We start from the raw sequence: 17,869 nt of genomic DNA, 5'->3' as shown, positions 1-17,869 counted from the left end.
AAAAAACCACATTTGTTAAAGTGAAATCTAATTCACTGTTATTGTAGTGCCACGTGCTCGATTGGACGTGGTGTGTGTTGCACACCCGCTTTCAGGTGCGTGTTTCCTGCGAACTGGGCTGAAGCACTGCAGTGCTGTCTGTCAGGCGCTCGCTGTGCCTCTGTACTCCACCTGTACGTAACTTTTGTGCCATGGAACAAGTGTGGGCTGATCCTTCCAGGTGTTTTTATTGAAATCGTGGCTTGAATATTATTTTTTTGTTTTGTATGTTCAGGGATGGAATTGAAAAAGCTTCTGGAGCTTTTAATGGAGTGACTCACGTGCTGTGGTCTATAGACCAAACTAGGGCTCTGGAAAGTGGTTTCGCAGGTCTTAACTGGGCCCTGTGGCCAGAGAGACCTTGTTTGGTGACATCTTTCTGGTTTTAGCAAGGACTCAAGCCTTTCCTGTGTTGCGCAGCGAAGGAATTAACCTGACTTGTTAGTGGTTCTTTCATCCAAACAGTTCAGAAGCAGTTCATCTAGGATGTGGTCTTAGAAAGTACATCAGTTTTTAAAAGATGATGCATTAAAAATAGTTCATAAATATACTAAAGCACTCAGTTGGTTTTGTGATCCTCCTTGTTAAATTTCAGATTCTACACTTTGCGTTGTATATGCTAGTGAAAGACAGAACTTGGAAAGCTAGGTTTATTTTACTAGCAATTAGCAGGATTATGTGAATCCTGTGGTGTCTGTTACAATACAAGCGTGGAGACGACACAAAGCATGGCTTCTGAAGTATATATGAACTGGAATATCAATTATTGTTATAGACATTTTAAGAATTCTTGATTGTGTGCTTTGGAAAAGTAAGAATTCATCTTCAAATTGTTGTGTCAAGAACTTTTAGATGATGCGAGCAAGATGCGCACATAGGAGCGTCCAGGAGAATATACTGGTAAAGATGTGTGTGATCTGTCTGTAGTGGTACATAAGACTGCATGAACAAATGTGTTAGTCCAACAGGTCAGTTAAGAACAAGGCATTGACCAACCAGAAGATGCAGTTTTTTGGACAGCTCTACCTGCACATTGTGAATGAAATCAGTTGAATGGCTTCTTAAATGCTTACCAGTAAATCAGGTACAAAACGGACATTCTGAAAGTACAGAGAAGTACCACATTGCTTAGTCATGTAGGTTCCTTCCCTGTTGGCATGGGTTTTGGTAGTCATGAAGTGTTACTTCCACCTCTACTGCTTCTCTAGTCTCTTTAACCATGAGCAGGTGTTTTTCATGAAGGAAGAGTTAATGGGAAGTGGTACCCATAGCTGTACCTGAAGCAGGTTACACTTAACTGTAAGCTCTCACTGCTGTATTATATACTGTACTACTTCATATGCATTTAAATTTGCCTGCTATTTCTCAGTGTCTCTGCACCTAGATAAGAGAATTGCAAGTGCTATGGAAAAGTACTGGGTTTTTCTTTTGATAATTTCCTGGTTACTTTCTTAATTAGTTTCAGATTTTGCTCTGTAAGAGTTGTCAGTACTGAAAGTAGTAAGTATGTGTATGTACTGGGTAATAACTGTGGAAGCTACTTCCCAGGAGTTGAGTGCGATGTTGGTACCTACAGAACAGTGACAGTACCCTTTCCTGATGAAAGCATGCTGCTGCTCTCGGAGAAAAGAGTAAGGATGCTTGAAGGCAGCAGTTTGTGGTCTATACAGCATCTCTTCTACCCTGTTGCCTCTCCCTTGAGAGACACTGCCAGTGAATACAGAAGGACGGTCTTGATTCCTAAAAGTTTGTGAAACATTGGCTAAAATTTAAAACAATTATCTAAAGTGGCTTGCTGTATCAGAAAGTAGTAACTGGTAGATTAATACCTATTGTGCTTGTGAAATAATACTTTTTGCTGTTGTTAACGTTTATTTTGGGGGAAAAAATTTTTTAATGTATTTAAAACATATTTTTATGTCATTTATTTAACATAAAACGTAGCATCAGATATTCAGTTTAATTACTTATTAGGTCATTGGAATGTGTATTCCATTTGGTGGATAGATGATTTCTTAATGCCTGATGTTTCAGGTGTCCAACCAGACTCTTCCTTTCAGATTGAATAGGTTACAAGAAAATGCCTTCTTGTATTTGTATCACAGTATTCTGAAAAACGTTTGTTTCTAAGTTAGAGATTTCAGACAGTTACAGATACTGCAAAACAACTTTTTATGCACCCACTGCTGGTTCTGCTCCTGGGAAGATAGGTTGCTTTGAGGTTTCTCTGCCTCACCAAGATATTTACAATCTCTCCTAAGAAGGTTATCTCAATAGAGAGAATGTGTGGCTCTCCCAGCGAATGTCACAATCTTCATTAGGCTGAAAAAAATGAAAAAGAGCTGCAGGATGCTTTCAGAGACCCTAAAGGAAACATACACAATTGGTTAATGTGCATGTGTGCGTAATGTAAGGAATAATACATTTACTACTGAGTGCTCTAATATATAATATTGTAAATTATTTTGATATGCTGAATTCAACTCCCATACCCAGTGTTTGTGTATTTAGAGACTGTGTATTAATCACACCTTAAATTGCACAGTAACTATTTTTTACTTGCTTTGGAAGGGGGACTTAATAATGGTATGATGTCTATAAGAATGTGATAAGTTTGGTAGTAGTTACTGCGTTTTCAGTCTAGAAAGCTGGAAATTCCTGCATCAAATAGACTGCTTAAGCTACGTGAACGCAGGCCATCTTAGTTGTGGTGAGTGTTAGTACACGTCCCCTGAACTCTCTTGATTCTTTAGCTTTCTCCTGTGTTGATGAGTGAGGGTTGTGAATATATTATTATTATTAGCAACCAATGATAGGACAAAGGGTAATGGATTCAAGCTGGGACACAAGAGGTTCCACTTAAATTTGAGAAGAAACTTCTCAGTGAGGGTGACAGAGCACTGGAACAGGCTGCCCAGGGAGGTTGTGGAGTCTCCTTCTCTGGAGACATTCAAAACTCGCCTGGACGCCTTCCTGTGCAACCTCATCTAGGTGTTCCTGCTCCGACAGGGGGATTGGACTAGATGATCTTTTGAGGTCCCTTCCAATCCCTAGCATACTGTGATACTGTGATATGCTGAGTGAATAAAGGCTGAGTCCTGAAAAATCTTCAGTTCATATTCTGGACTTACTAAAAATCTTGCTCTGAAACTTAAATTTCAGTCTAAATTTATAGCATATTTTAAAATAATGTTTTTGTCTGAGAATATTCTAGGCATGTGTTATTTTTATAAGGATTGATGTCTATGACTGCTATAAATTGGTTTTTCTTATTAAATATAATGTGTTGTCAGTTCAATGCGTGACAGTTGTGATATAAGCAAGGATTGTTTGTCAAAACCAAAAAAGCTGAGTTAGGAGCGCACCTTGAAAACAGTTAGTTTTTTAAAATGTATTTATATTCTGATAGATTTCAGTCTGATTGTGTCACTTGAGCTGTGAGGGTTTATTTCAAGGTCTGATCACTGAAACTAGAACAGGGGGTTTGATGTGTGGCTATGCGGAAGCACACTTGGACCCTTATGCTTCTGAGAGAAGTAAATATTATGCACATGCAGTAACTGCTGTTGGTGTTCTCAGCCAATAAATGAAACCTGGCAGAGATTCATTCCTTAGAGGACTGCATACGTGCCAAGTTTGAACTTAAAACGGAAGTTTGAGTTATTAGATTGCACGAGTGCTTACAAATATTTCCTGAACTGTGAAGCTTTGTCATTGTTATAACAATGTAAACATCGGAAAGGATTTTGAATTTTCTTATATTCACTTAGTACTTTTGTGTTGGGAATCAGCCTGACACATTTCAACCTGAAACAAACACGTGTTTAAAAACAGATGTCTAAAATGAGGCTGTTCACTCAACAGTAATTAGGATTGTAGAAGGTTGATGACTTGATTGTCCGTGGATTATGTGGTGCAGTTTTAGGCTAGCGCTAATTGATGTCTCATAAGTATCAACAGATACGTTCTTTAAAATGAATGTTCTTGAAGGAGCACAGCATCACATAGGTTGGGAGGGACGTGCAGATGTGTCCAGCTCGACTTCTTGCTCAAAGCAGGTCTGGGTAGAGGAGGTTCTTGAGGGCCTTGTCCAGCTGTGTGGTGACTTTCTACTGGGACGGCAGGTTCACAGCTTCTCTGAGCCTCTGTTGCAGAGTTTGACCATCCTCATTGTAAATATGTGAACCATACTGCATTGAAGCAAGTTTTGCTTTGTTCCTGCTTGTGTGTGTTAATACTTGTCCTTCTGCTGCGCCTGTTGGGAAGAGCCTGGCTCTGCCCTGTTGGGTGGCGGCAGACGAGGTGAGGTCCTGGCACAGGCTGAATGGCCTCTCCGCACCTTCTGTGTTCTGGCCCTGACCATGGTGGTTGCCATGGTGGGGCTTGCCCCAGTGTGTCCTGTACAGGGGTGTCCCCAGCTGGGCCCAGTGTCCAGCTGTGGTCTCCCCGAGGGCTGACGGGGCAGGTTGCTGCCCTGGAGACCTGCTGGCCCTACCCGCAAATGCCGCAGGATGCGTTCCCCTTCTTTGCTGAAGGACGTGCTGTTGACTCCTGTCCAACTTCTTGTCCATAAGGTACTTTAAACATTGTATTTTAGGGTATTAAAGCGAGGTCAAAGTTACCTTTTTATACTCGTGTTTTAGGGTGTTAGTGCTCTTGAATGTCATGAAGCAACTAAAGAATTGATAAAGATTTTCATATTACAGACCAGAGCTTATGTTAAAACAGTTGGCTCTTATGAAAATACAAATTTTGGTATGTCAGTAGGGATGTTTAGGAATACAAGTATTGGGATTCAATATTTGAATAAGCTTTGAGAGATACTTTGAATTTATAATTTTGAACTTCTGGACAGACTCCCCGCGTTAGCCCTGTGATGAAGGAGTTCCAGGGGCGAACGGTGCTACTAAAGTACAAAGTGCTTTTCATAGTGTCTTATCCCTTGATCGTGCGCATCGTGTGCATGTGTGTCCTCCCCCGTTCAGATCAACGACCTCCTCGCCCTCAGCAATATCCTTTATTTTGTTGCCAAAGGCTGTCTTGACATCAGAACGTCAGTGACTTTACTTTCCATTATTGCTTTTTGTTCTCTGTAAGGTTTAAGGAGTGTTTGGTTAGCCTGTGGCATGTTCATTTTGAGTTGATGTGAAGTCAACTTGTGAATGTATGGATCCTTTAGTATGGAAGCTGCTTATACAAGTTAGCTGTTTTGCTTTAGCTAGTGTAATGTTTGTAGCCAGTAGTGAACTTCCATGGTGAGCTGTGATGGTTCCCCTTTCCTTCCTCCCTGCGTCCCCCTTCTCTAACCCCAGGACTGCAGAGCTGGCGGCTCCCAGCCAGCTTCTCCCCGGTGTTTGTGAACAAAAACTAGAAAACCAGATCAAGAGGATAGGAGTAGGTGGGTTTGGCTTGGAAACAGGTTAGTTCTTACTGGCCCGGGAAGCCTTGCCCTTCCACAGATGGTCTCTGAAACATCTGATGGAACGCCAGAAGGGAATTTCTAGAAGTGTGAGTAGGGAGCAAAGAATAAGATTCAGAAAATTCCAGATTTCTTCCTTCTTGTGCAAAAGTAGTAGGTAAGAGCTGAACACGCACTGTCTGACTGGGCAGAACTTGTCTTGCCTAGCAAAGGCGTACTGGGGGCAGATCAGTCAATTTCAACCGATGTTGAAAGTGCCAAGAGTCTGAATTCCTTAATATCAAGCTGGAGTGGGAACAGTAGCCGAAGAGTTGACGTAAGCTTTCTCTGGAGACAATTTCTCTAGCTTGATCCTACAAGACTGGAAGTACAGAGAATCGAGCCTTTCCCTCTCCATCTCTGTAGCTCTCAAGCATTTTTAAAACATGGAAGAGTATTTTGGTGTCATCAGGATTAAGATGTCAGACTGGAGAAATTAATTCTAATCAGGTTTTGAATAAATTCCTGGTGAAACTAATTCAAGATGAAGGCTTTCATAGTTGCATTAACCTGTTGAAAAAATTGCCTGTTTTGGGATGCATGCAAATAGCCATCAGAGAAATGTTATACCCTTATTTTAAATATATACAAGGTATTCTCATAGTTCAAAGTTACAATTAAGAAAAATACTTCTGTTGCAGCTTTAGGTGTTAGTTGGCAATGGTAGATTAAAAGTATTTTCTATTTGAAATCTTAAGTTAGTTGAAATGTTCCATTGTGATTTGCTGCTGGATTATGTTGCAGATTTTTTGGCAGTGTTTCTGTTTTTATGAAAACAAAATTCCTCAACTTAGTTGAGTTTTGTGCTTTCCGACATCCTTTGATGTCTGTGGTCTAGTGTAGTGGGCTTTATCTAAATCATAAGCAATTAAAAGGATTACATAGATGCTAATCTCATTAGTGTTCTTAATAAAGTCTTTGACAAATAAGAACGTCTACTGTGCGATGTAAGGAAGATGTGACTTTGGCAGTTGCAGGGCTAACAGTCCAACGCGTGTTCTGCAGTGCGGTTTGTGCTGGTTCCCTCTCTTTGCTGGGACAGACGCCGTCCCCTGCGGAGCGGTGTGTTCTCTGTGGGTTGGCAGTGCAGGTGACAGCCCGGGCAGAAGTTGCCGGCAGCGCTGGAGCCGTACCCGTGTCCCTGCTGTACGGCTCGGCCTTGGTTTTGCAGTCATGATCCGCAGAGATGTGGGCTCTCGTGCGGGGCAGGGGCAGCTTGTCCCGGGGCAACGACCGCTCTTGGGACGTGCCCCGAGTCCCTTCTTCCCTCCTGGGGGAGCTGGGGCGGCTCGGGCAGCTCCCGGCCCGATCCCCTGGGGTTCCTGCGGATCCACCCCGACTGCGTTCTGGGGTGGGTGTGCTCCTGTCGGTTCTCCTGTGCGGTTTCTTCAGCGCAGAGTGGTGTCTGAGCACGTTGGGAGTGCCCTTAGGAGCGCGTCGCAGGGAGCCTGGGAGCTGCTTTTCTGCGGCTTTGGGAGCTCGGGTGGGGAGCAGTGGGTCGTGGTGTGAGAGGGTGGCAGGTGAGACCTGTCTCCCTTTGAGCGGGGTTGGCAGGCAGGGCTGGCTGTTCCTGCCTGCCGGATGGGTGACTCTCAATCTGTGTGTCCAGTAAGAAACTATTCCTGCTTCACCCTTCAGTCAGCCCGGGGTAGGGTGAAAGGAGAGAAACAAAACTCGGTTTAGGCTGTGTGTTGTATGTAGCAGCGGATGGGAGACAGTAAACGTGTTTTTGCTGTTCTGGAACATGTCTGGAGAAGGCTGTGACTAAAAGTAGAATCTGATCTGAACTGCACAATTAATTGGGAGTAGGATGTAATTATTTTCACCACAGTGCTACTGGAAGTGGCAGGGAAGGGAAGATGTGGTGCATGTAGCTGTGTGTATCAGGCACTCTGTAAGCGGTAATATGTGCTTATGCTCCTGGTTGTTACAAGTCTTACACACTATTGTGAGGTTTGTCATATAAACAAGTAGAAAAACTGGTGATGTCAGTCCTCCTAAATGCAACGTAAGATGCGTGGAAGCCCACTCCTGTTATCTGCAGCTCTTGTAAAATAGTTCATCGTTTACCGTGGCCTTTTATGTCCGAAGGCTGATTGTTCTTGGATTTCTTCATGGAAATATTGATATTCACAGCGGGTGATGGCTGGGGACGTTTGTGGTGCTTTTTTTTAACACCTGAAGTTTAACTGTGTTCCTGTCGCTGATGCCGACGACGGTGTTTTGATAACAGTGTACTGTAGGTCAGAAAGGAACTGCCGTTCAACGTGTTGTAGACCCTCAGTATAGCGTTTCACGTGATGCCATCAGTACTTGCTGTTTCTTCTAGTATTTTTGCCAAGGAAGAAGCATTTCTTCTGCGGTTTGGTGAAACTGAGCGATGCGGGATTTGAAATGTGAAGTCTGAAAGAAATTTCCTCATTCTCAACTCTTTGCTTTAGTGCTGCTGTTAACCTCTGGAGGATTGATTTATGGCTTCAAAATGCTATAAAGCGATCTTTGATAACATAGGAAGTCTTTACAGTGATAATTAGGATTGGTGGGAGATCATAATCCAGTCTGACTTTCATAATTTCTATGAATGTGTCTAATTCTAATTCAGCTGTGATTTAGAAAAGAGAGATTGATCTTTTAACGGTAGTTTTTGCTGTGTGCTCTCTGATACATTCCTTGGAAGTAGTTACATCCCTTTTTTGAAAGCGGAGTAACAGTGGAAACGTGTACTAGAGCTAATGCATTTCTTTTGGTTGTTTTTTTTTTTAATTATTATTATTTTAAAACAGATTAAGTTTGTAATTTAAATTGGTGCAGAAAAACAATGTAATAAGTTCTGCTGGAGTATAATTAGGATGATATCTTTACTTCATTTTAATTTTCTTATGTAAGAATTTTTTTGGACTGAAACTGGCAGCGAAACCTTGTTTTTCTAGTAGCTTATACTAGAAGGGTGTCTTCTAGTATAAGAAGGCTGCTGTTGGAAGTAGTGGGCATTGAGATGTGAAAATGAAGTGTAATATGCTGAATGAGAACTGCAATGCCATGTCTTAGGGTTGTGCTCTATCAAGATACGTGCAGAACACTGGTGGCACCTTTGTGCAAAGCATATTTGAATATAGAGGTGCAAAAAGTGTGTGTTTGACTGAGCGCCGTATTTGTGGACTACCCGTTCCCTGTGTCCTCTTGGACAGAAGCAGTGGGCAAGGTGGAATTGCCCGCGGTCAGAATCCAGCCTGTGGACTGCCAGTTGTATCGCTCTTTTGACATCAAAAGGCTTGATATTATTTGAGCTTTCAGTGATTTGTCTATTTTAAAAACAAAACAAAGCCTGCCTTATGGGAAGCAGTTTGCATCTGTGGAATTTGACTTTGCATTGTGTAAAGATTATAGATCTCGGGCTTTTTTTTTTTTTTTTTTTTTTTTCAATATTTTGTGTGATTAACCCAAGACAGCTCTAAAAATCAGGTTTAGCTGTGGTGTGATTTAGATTGAATAGTTTTAATGGTAAATGTTTGAAATTTTTGTTCTGCAAGTATTTATGCATCAGCTGATAAATGGCTTTCATATAGTATTCCCTAAAGAATTTTGTCTTTCAGTAGTAAGAAAATCTCAAGGTTCTGCGTATGGGGGAGGCTTCATTGTGCATATGAAAGCTCTTGTACATGTAGGTACTGAAATACTGGTTATTTTTCACATCCTGCTCTTGAAGCATGTTTGGTTTGAGACAGGGAATTTTTAGTTGTATTACTGGTGTTGCTCTGCAGTGAATCTTGTGTGTTCTGAAGCCATCATTAATTTTAGCACTTGAAAAAATTAAGGCTAATTTAGTACTAATGTAATCAATCTCCCTGAAATAAGTCCTACTGTTCTAACTGAATATCCACAAAGGAGTTGAGCATCATTTAATTACACATACTTTTCAAAGTTGTTCAGGTGTCCCAGGGTATAAAAATACCAAATAATTTTGAAAGCTTCTCCTTGAAGATGATATTCACAACAAAATTATATAGGAACTTGATTTAAGACTGGTTGACACTTCTGGGAAGAAAGTGTTAACCACTACCTTGGTGGTAAGTAAGTTTTCAAACCTTTAAGGTAGGTTGGTTATATAATAACTTTAAATGTCAGTCTGATTCATGTAGTAACTTTTTTGGAGCTCCACTGAGGACTTAAATGTCTAATTTAGCAATTACAGAGGATAACGAAGCAGGATACTGGAAAGGAGCAAGTCTAATTGATATCCAGGGTTAAAGCTAAGTGTGTATACGTCTACATGGATATGTGCTGCAGCAAGGCAGGTGTCGTTGGCATGAGAAGATTTTTTGCCATGAACTCGTGTGTGGTTTTGGTATTAGCCTTCCCTGCAGAACACGATTTGAAAAAACCCTGAAACCTTCAACCTACTCAGTACTGGTGAGGCCACACCTCAAGTATTGTGTCCAGTTTTGGGCACCTCAATACAAGAGAGAGATCGAGGTGCTGGAGTGAGTGCAGAGGAGGGCAACGAAGCTGGTGAAGGGCCTAGCAAACAAATCCTATGAAGAGCGGTTGAAGGAGCTGGGACTGTTTAGTTTGATGAGGAGGAGGCTGAGGGGAGACCTCATCACTCTACAACTATTTGAAAGGACACTGTAGAGAGGTTGGTGCTGGTCTCTTCTCACAGGTAATTAATGACAGAACAAGAGGGAATGGCTTCAAGCTCCAACAGGGTAGATTTAGACTGAACATTAGGAAAGAATTTTTCACAGCAAGAGTGGTCAGGCATTGGAATAGACTGCCCAGGGAGGTGGTTGAGTCACCATCCCTGGATGTGTTTAAGAGACGTTTAGATGTGGTGTTGGGGGATATGGTGTAGGGGAGAACTTTGTAGAGTAGGGTAGATGGTTGGACTCGATGATCCCAAGGGTGTCTTCCAACCTAGACAATTCTATGATTCTGCAGTTCTTCAGATAGTTCGTATTACTGCTTCTGCCTCCCTGACCTCATGGAAATAGGTTATGTGAGAAAACATCCTCTGTTGTATCTGGGAGAATATTGTGACACAGCACTACTTTGACATTTTCATGAACATTACTAAAGTCACCTGACTATCCAGGCACACCTCTCTTAATGCTTGTTTTCAAACAGAGTGGACAATAGATGGTTATAAAAGGTAATTAACAGGTGTCTTGAGTTTAACAAACTAAAATGAGGAGAGAAAAAAAGATGATATTTGCTTGGGGAGAACAAATGCTTTGGTTAAAAATATGTAATTTTGGGGGGAAGAAAACATAGAATCATAGAATACCAAGTTGGAAGGGACCACAAGGATCATCTGGTCCAATCTTTCTTGGCTAAAGCACAGTCTAGACAAGATGGCCCAGCACCCTGTCAAGCTGAATCTTAGAAGTGTCCACTGATGGGGAATCCACCACTCCCCTGGGGTGATTATTCCAATGGTTCTCATTGTGGAAAGTTTTCCTCTTGTGTCCAGTCAGAATCTTCCCTGGAGTAATTTGTACCCATCACCCCTCATCTTTTCCATGTGATTCCTTGTAAAAAGGGAGTCTCCCATCTTCTTTGTAGCCACCCTTTAAATACTGGAACCTGGTATTAAGGTCTCCCCTGAGCCTTCTTTACTCAATGCTGAACAAACCCGATTCTCTCTGCCTTTCCTCATCTGGCAGGCTACCCAGTACTTTGATCATCTTGGTTGTCCTTCTGTGGACCCTCTCCAGCCTGTCTACATCTTTTTTGTATAGCAGGGACCAAACCCGAACACTGTATGCCAGGTGTGGCCTGACAAAGGCCAAGTAGGGTAGGATAACTACTTCGTTACCTCTGCTGGTGATGCCCTTGGTGATGCAACCCAGCATCTTGTTGGCATTCTTTGTTGCAGCAGCGTATTGTTCACTCATATTGAGCTGCTTGTCCACCAGGACCCCCAGGTCCCTTTCTACTGAGCTGCTCCCCAGCCGGGTAGATCCCAGCCTGTGCTGCACTCCTGGATTACATTTTCTCACATGCAAGACCTTACACTTGTCCTTGTTGAACTGCATAAGGTTCTTGTTAGCCCACTCTTCCAGCCTATCCAGGTCTTCCTGCAGGGTGGCCCTGCCTTCTGAAGTGTCCACTTCCCCACTCAGGTTGGTGTCATCAGCAAACTTCATCAGGGTACACTTGATCCCATAATCCAGATCACTTACGAAGATGTTAAACAGCGTTGGGCCCAGTATCGATCCCTGGGGGACCCTACTTGTGACATGTTGCCAGTTTGAAAAGGAGCTGTTGACCACCACCCTCTGGGTGTGGGCTGTCGGCCAGTTCCCCACCCACCACATGGACCACCACGTCTAGACTGTAACGCATCAGTTTCTCTAGGAGGAAGCTGAGGGGAATCAAGTCGAAAGTGTTGGAGAAATCCATGTAGACAATGTCCACTGCTTGCTCCACATCAGCTGAGCAGGTTACTTTGTTGTAGAAGGCAATCAGGTTTGTCAAGCATGATTTATTTGCCCCTGGTGAATCTGTGCTGGCTTTTTCCAATCACGTGCTTCATTTGACTTGTGATAGTCCCCAGAAGGTTTCATTCCATAGCTTTCCCAGGGACTGAAGCAAGACTGATGGGCTTATAATTTCCTGGATCCTCCTTTAAGACCTTCTTGTAGATGGGGGTGACATTAGCCTTCTTCCAGTTTTCTGGGATGTCTCCACAACTTCTCAAAGATTATAGAGAGCAGCTTCACAATGATGTCAGCCAGCTGTCTGAACACCCTTGGGTGGGTAGTGTCAGGGCCCGTCGATTTGTAGGGGACAAGCTCCTGTAATAGTTTGCATACCAATTCTTCCTTCACTGGCACAGGGTCTGTGTTTGCAGCGGGAAAAACCGAGTATGCCGTAGAAATTATCACAGCTTCATTCTAGGTAAGGGATCCTTTTCTGAAGAGAAATGTGTGTTTTGTTGTTGTTGGGGTGTTTTGGGGGAAACCTGTTATACGTGGGTAATGGCTGGTGCTGAAGGGTAATGTCAACTGTGGCATCTGTTCAGCTGCCCAAGTGCAATGAGCAGTCTGAGGATTTTGTGTTCATTCTTGTTATCTTTTGATTCTGGGCACATTGGGTTTTGTGTTCTTTTTCTTAAAACTGGAAAACTTTTTCTGTTTTGCAGTTGGTGTAATCAGATGTCCAATATGCCGCCAAGAATGCAGACAGATAGATCTGGTGGATAACTACTTTGTAAAAGACACGTCAGAAACACCAAGCAGCTCCGATGAGAAGTCAGAACAGGTATGGCACTTTCCTGCTTGCCGGAATTCACATGCTGGTTTTGTTTCTGTACATGTTTTCCTGGAAAATGATGGTGACTGACTGTTTCCCTGTGCAGGTGTGTACAAGCTGTGAAGATAATGCTAGTGCTGTTGGGTTTTGTGTAGAGTGTGGGGAATGGTTGTGCAAGACTTGCATAGAAGCTCATCAACGCGTAAAATTTACTAAAGATCATATGATCAGAAAAAAAGAGGATGTGTCTTCAGGTGAGTGTTTGTATATCACTTAGTCCTGCCTGTAGTAAAAATGTTTTCTCTTTGGCACGTGTAAAAAGGGTTATTTGGGTAACAACCAGTTGTATGTCTTTCCCCAAAGATTTGGGAAAAGCTTAGTATAAAGCTACCAGTGCAAACTGGTAGCTCTGAAAATAGAGGAAAAACAAAATTTTAAACTAAAATAGGTTATTTTCTAATACTTTGTACAGTTTGATGTCCTATGTAAAAAATATCTTAAGTACAGAAGAAACAGAATGAGACTGCAGTCTTTGGAAAGGGTTTAGATCCATTCTTAATAATCCTTTTATTTAGTAGAAAAACTAAATGGAGGGGTTGAAATCTGGAGAGCACTGACATACAGGTAATCTGATCCATTGGCCAAGGAAATGAAATTATACTTTTTGCTGTCCTTGGTTATAAGGAGCAAATATAATTGTCCCAGTGGAGAAGTATATACAGGTAATCTTATAGTCATATTCAATATGATGTCACTGTTGTACTGATACCACTGAGTAAATGTGGAATTTGAACTTATTTTAGGTTTAATATCTCTTTCAGTTAGCAAAATTGAATGTGTGAAGGGTGTATACAGGTTGTGTAGACAGACAGCTTTATTAGAAGTTAGTTCTTAAACTATCTTTTGGTCGTATACTGTTTGTAACCTACTGAGGCAGTGTGGAAAAACAAAACAGTTAAAAGGTAACTGCATTTTAGCTTAGAAAATTTTATTTGTAAATGGAATAAAATTTCCGATTTAAAGACCCGTAGGTTCTGCACAATCTGGATCTATATGGAGACTGATCATATTGAGAAATAGAGATCTTGACGTTTTGCTTTTTCTCTAAATTGAAAATAAATTAAGAACTTCATGATTGTTTCCTTGTGCCATTTCAAAGGAGTGACACTGCTTTGCTTTCTGCTAGCTCTCATCAAAGTCATATTAATAGTTAAAAAGTTTGCTATTGAGCTTAGTTCTTTTAGACGACAATCTTATTTCACTTGCTCTATCAAATAAACTTCATTTTTGGAGAAGTTTTTCTGTATGTCTTAATGGGTATTGTTTAATCAGAAATATTACCTATTTAAATTTAAAGGTATTAATCCTAGTAGACGAGAAGCCCTTAGGGTGAAATCGAATTGCTGGCCCTACGAAGAGGTACTAACGTTTTTCATTAGAAGTGGTGTATTGTGACTGTCAAGGCGATACTATAGCTCTGGTCCGCCTTCAATAACCTGGTGGGGAGGTGCCAAAAAATGGCTGCTCCAATACAGTAAACTTTCTATCAGAAATGTGGGTTGGTGTTTATGGAGATGGACGCCCACGTGCAGTCGGAATGCTGTAGTGCATGGCAAGAATACGGCCTTCCTTTGACCCGACGTACGACGATCCTTAGCAACTCTCTTGATTGTGGGCAATGACTATTCATTATTTTCTCAGAGTAACTTGTTCCCGTCTTTCTTGTTAGACTCTAAAATATGCCCTGGAGACTTTAAATTTCTATTAATGAGTGCCAGCTGCAGATTCATGAGCTCTCTTTCTTTACAATAACTTGCATGATATAACAAGCTTCAGAAATGTTGGAGACTGAGGAAGACATTCATGTTTTAAACCTTACCTCCTGTATCTTCCAAAGGCTGCTTTCCTCTGTGCTGAGCTCAAAATACCTTTAGAAGACTGTGCTGCACTTTTTATTAAACTTGGAACTATTTTTTGATGTTATCTTTTATTTGCTTAAGTGGAAAAATTAAGTCGTTTAGTTGAGGTTTAAGTAGCTCTTAACACGGGCAGTGTTTGCTTTGCACTTGCCACTTCAGTCGCGTATGACTTAATGAGGTATACAAAGGTTTTGAAGTGATTAATTTAGACAACCTATGGGTGTTTGACAGTATAAAAGTTTGCGAGGTTTGATCCATTCTTCAGCGTGTCAGAGGTGAAATTGCACGCAATTTAGTCTTTAAGCACGTGTATGCCATCCTGGTGTTTCTGTACAGTCTGTACGTCCTTACCGGTGCCGTGTCCTTTGAGTGTTTGCGGTGGGAGAGGAGTTCCTCCTCCTCTTTGGATACAGTAAAGTGGAAACAGCTGTAAACCACTGGCACTGTAAATATTTCAGTGAGAACACATTCACGGTACCTTTAGGGTGAGAACAGGCCTGTAGTTGTCTTTGTCTGAATTCTTGGTTGTTACTTAGCTTGGAAGTTAGCGTGTTTGCTCTTCAGATTGTCTAAATTTTATTTTAAATGCGAAAATGTTTATTTTTAAAAACAGAGGCCGTGGGAGCATCTGGTCAACGTCCTGTTTTCTGTCCTGTCCACAAACAAGAGCAGTTAAAACTTTTCTGTGAAACATGTGACAGGCTGACATGCAGAGACTGTCAGTTACTGGAACACAAAGAACACAGGTACAGCTATTACCATGTCTTAATTCCTGTGGTGCTTTCTCAGAGGGTGGAATGGCATTGATTTAAAAGAGTTGTGTCATTAAATACTGTTTTATGTACTCTCTGTCGGACTGAAATGATCTCTTACAAAGGAGAACCTGTGCACAGTGCTGAAAAGTGATCAGTTGGTTGAGCTTTGTCAAGTGTCTTAAGAGCAGATTCAAATCAGCACGGTCTGAGGGGATTTGGTGCCATTAAGGTGTTAACTCGCCTGGCGCTTACCAGTGCCGTCACTCCGTCCAGGGCCTGAATGGAAGTTGCCCCAGCCCTGAACACCTGATGCTGTAAAGAAGCAGAAGCGGTACAGTGAGTCATGGATGAGGTAATTTTTTGAAAGGGCATATTTTATTATGCAACAGTCTTTCAATTTAGGGTAATTTTGTGGAGCAAGGTACAAATTTTGCCTCATAGATTAATATTTTTTTTCTGGTGTGGAGGGAAAAATTGTTTGGTTCTAGTTGGTTGAAAGTTGCCTCATGCCAAGAGAAAAGAAATGATGGATTTTGTCTGCAGAGCTGCTTTTCTCTTAGCTGCTAGAAAAATTTGGAACTTGTAGGATACATTAAAACTTCCTGCTCTTTAGCTGCTCTGTCATGTAGTTGTTTGAAAAAGTATTCTGCTGTGTTATAATGGAGAATCTGAGGATGAATATGAGTTTATCAGCCACTGCAGCACTGCTTTTCCTGGTCGCTCTGCCAGTAACACCTCTCTGTAAAGGTGTGTGGCACTCAGTTACAATATTGGATTTAGTGTTTTTTTTCCAGAGTGGTGTTTACTTCCATAGAGTGCTGCAGCAGCCTAATGGAGAACTTTTACTTTTGAAATTAGTACCGTTAAGATATTAACAACCTCCAGTATTCCTGCTCTGTTCTGTCATAGGCCTCACACCCTGAAAGACACACTTGTCCAGAACGCGCTGTCTCCTGGTGTGTGTTAACTAGCTTTCTCCAGCTGCTTTCTTTGCATGTTTTGTGCACGATGCTAACGGATTAACAGACGTATCTTGTTCTACTTACCTGTTCTTTTCCAGTAAGAGAAGAGAATACTCTGCTACTAATGTGCTTTGTTGCGGAATATTCATTAGAAATTCTTCTGTCTGCAGATGTGAGTTACAGGTGATTAGGGTGACTGCTTTGGCTGCACCTCAAGTACAACTGAGATTTCTATGAAGCTCTCTAAATCGTTGAAGGAAAATCATGCCAAGTGGAAACAAGAATTGATTTTAATCTCTTTACTTCTTTCGTAAAATCCTAATAGTTTGCACCAAAGGAGAACAAATCACCATTTCAGTAGCAATATGGTCCAGTGTTCAGTTCAGAATTTCAAGTGAAAGAATTGCTGGTGATTCTGTAGAAAGCCGACATTCTTTTAGCAGCCGAATGGTGTCCTCTTTCCCCCCTTAAAGTGGAAATCGGATTTCCCCTTAATTAAAATGGCTTTAGAAAATCCATAGATCTCCAAACATTTCAAACTTTGTGGCCTTTGGGCTTTAGTAATGCTACTTTTTGCATTATAGTACCAAAAATCTTGTGATGCTGTCTGTCAGCAAGAACTTTAGCTGGACTGTTCTTAGGAAAAGCAACATCCTAGCATTGAGACGGAGGAATCTAAACTCTTGTAGTTGAAACTTGCCTGTTGCTGGTACAAACTGAACGAACAGGAGCAGTCTCGTTTCTGTTGTGAGTAGTGTTGTCTTTGCCTAAGTCTCAGTTATCATAACTGTGAGTAATTTGAATCAAGAAACAGTGTTACTGTCAATTTGATCATGTATCCAAACAATCTTTTCCTGTTTGATTGGATTGTAATGTTCTCCTAGATTTTGACAAAGGACGAGGCTACTTTCTTTTCTGTTGTGGTTGGGAGATAGTATAGGTTACTTCTGATGCAGCCTATAAGATGCTTCACTGTAATGGTAGGAGTTTTCTGCCAATTTGAATGTTGGGATTTAGTGTAGTGAAGAAGGGAGGACATTGAGTACCTAGGTTTTCCCTGTTGTTAACAAATTTTATTTCAGAACCGTGAAGTTTGCTTACTGCGAAGACAAGAAGTGGCAAGTGACTGATAGGAATCCTGGGTTTTGGGAGGAATCTTTTGATAGTTGAGCAGTTGATCAGAAAAGATTAAAACTCTGGGAGATACTTAATTCCCCTTGCCATTTTTGGCATAGGCATTTTGCCGCTTTTGCATTGTTAATTACTCTTGTGATGCATAGGATGTTAGGAAAATGCGACTAATTTTGTTATTTTTCTTCGATGTAGCTACTTGCACTCTTTTCAGATGAAGTAATGGAAGGTGCCTTTGGTACATAGCTGTTTGGTTGAAGGACTTGGAAGGGAATGATATGTTCTTCACTTGGAAGTACCAAAAAAATTTTAAAAATAAGTTGTTTTTTTTTAATAGGACTATTTTCTTTC

At 41.4% G+C, this 17,869-nt stretch overlaps 1 protein-coding gene across 1 annotated transcript in view; it reads left to right on the top strand.

Annotated features, from left to right (window-relative positions):
• TRIM33 (tripartite motif containing 33) overlaps positions 1–17,869 on the top strand; it is a gene marked incomplete at its 5' end in the record, with an annotated part of 40,590 nt that overhangs the window by 801 nt on the left and 21,920 nt on the right. The window contains 3 exons of the mRNA XM_082494423.1: positions 12,642–12,760; positions 12,858–13,005; positions 15,284–15,416. Coding sequence (XP_082350549.1) covers positions 12,642–12,760; positions 12,858–13,005; positions 15,284–15,416 — 400 coding nt within the window. The remainder of the gene's footprint in view (positions 1–12,641; positions 12,761–12,857; positions 13,006–15,283; positions 15,417–17,869) is intronic.

The sequence above is a fragment of the Vanellus vanellus genome, assembly GCF_965231255.1.
Source record: "Vanellus vanellus genome assembly, chromosome: 23".
NCBI lineage: Eukaryota > Metazoa > Chordata > Aves > Charadriiformes > Charadriidae > Vanellus > Vanellus vanellus.
Note: the sequence above shows the minus strand (reverse complement) of the source record. Positions and strands in the feature narration are given on the sequence as shown.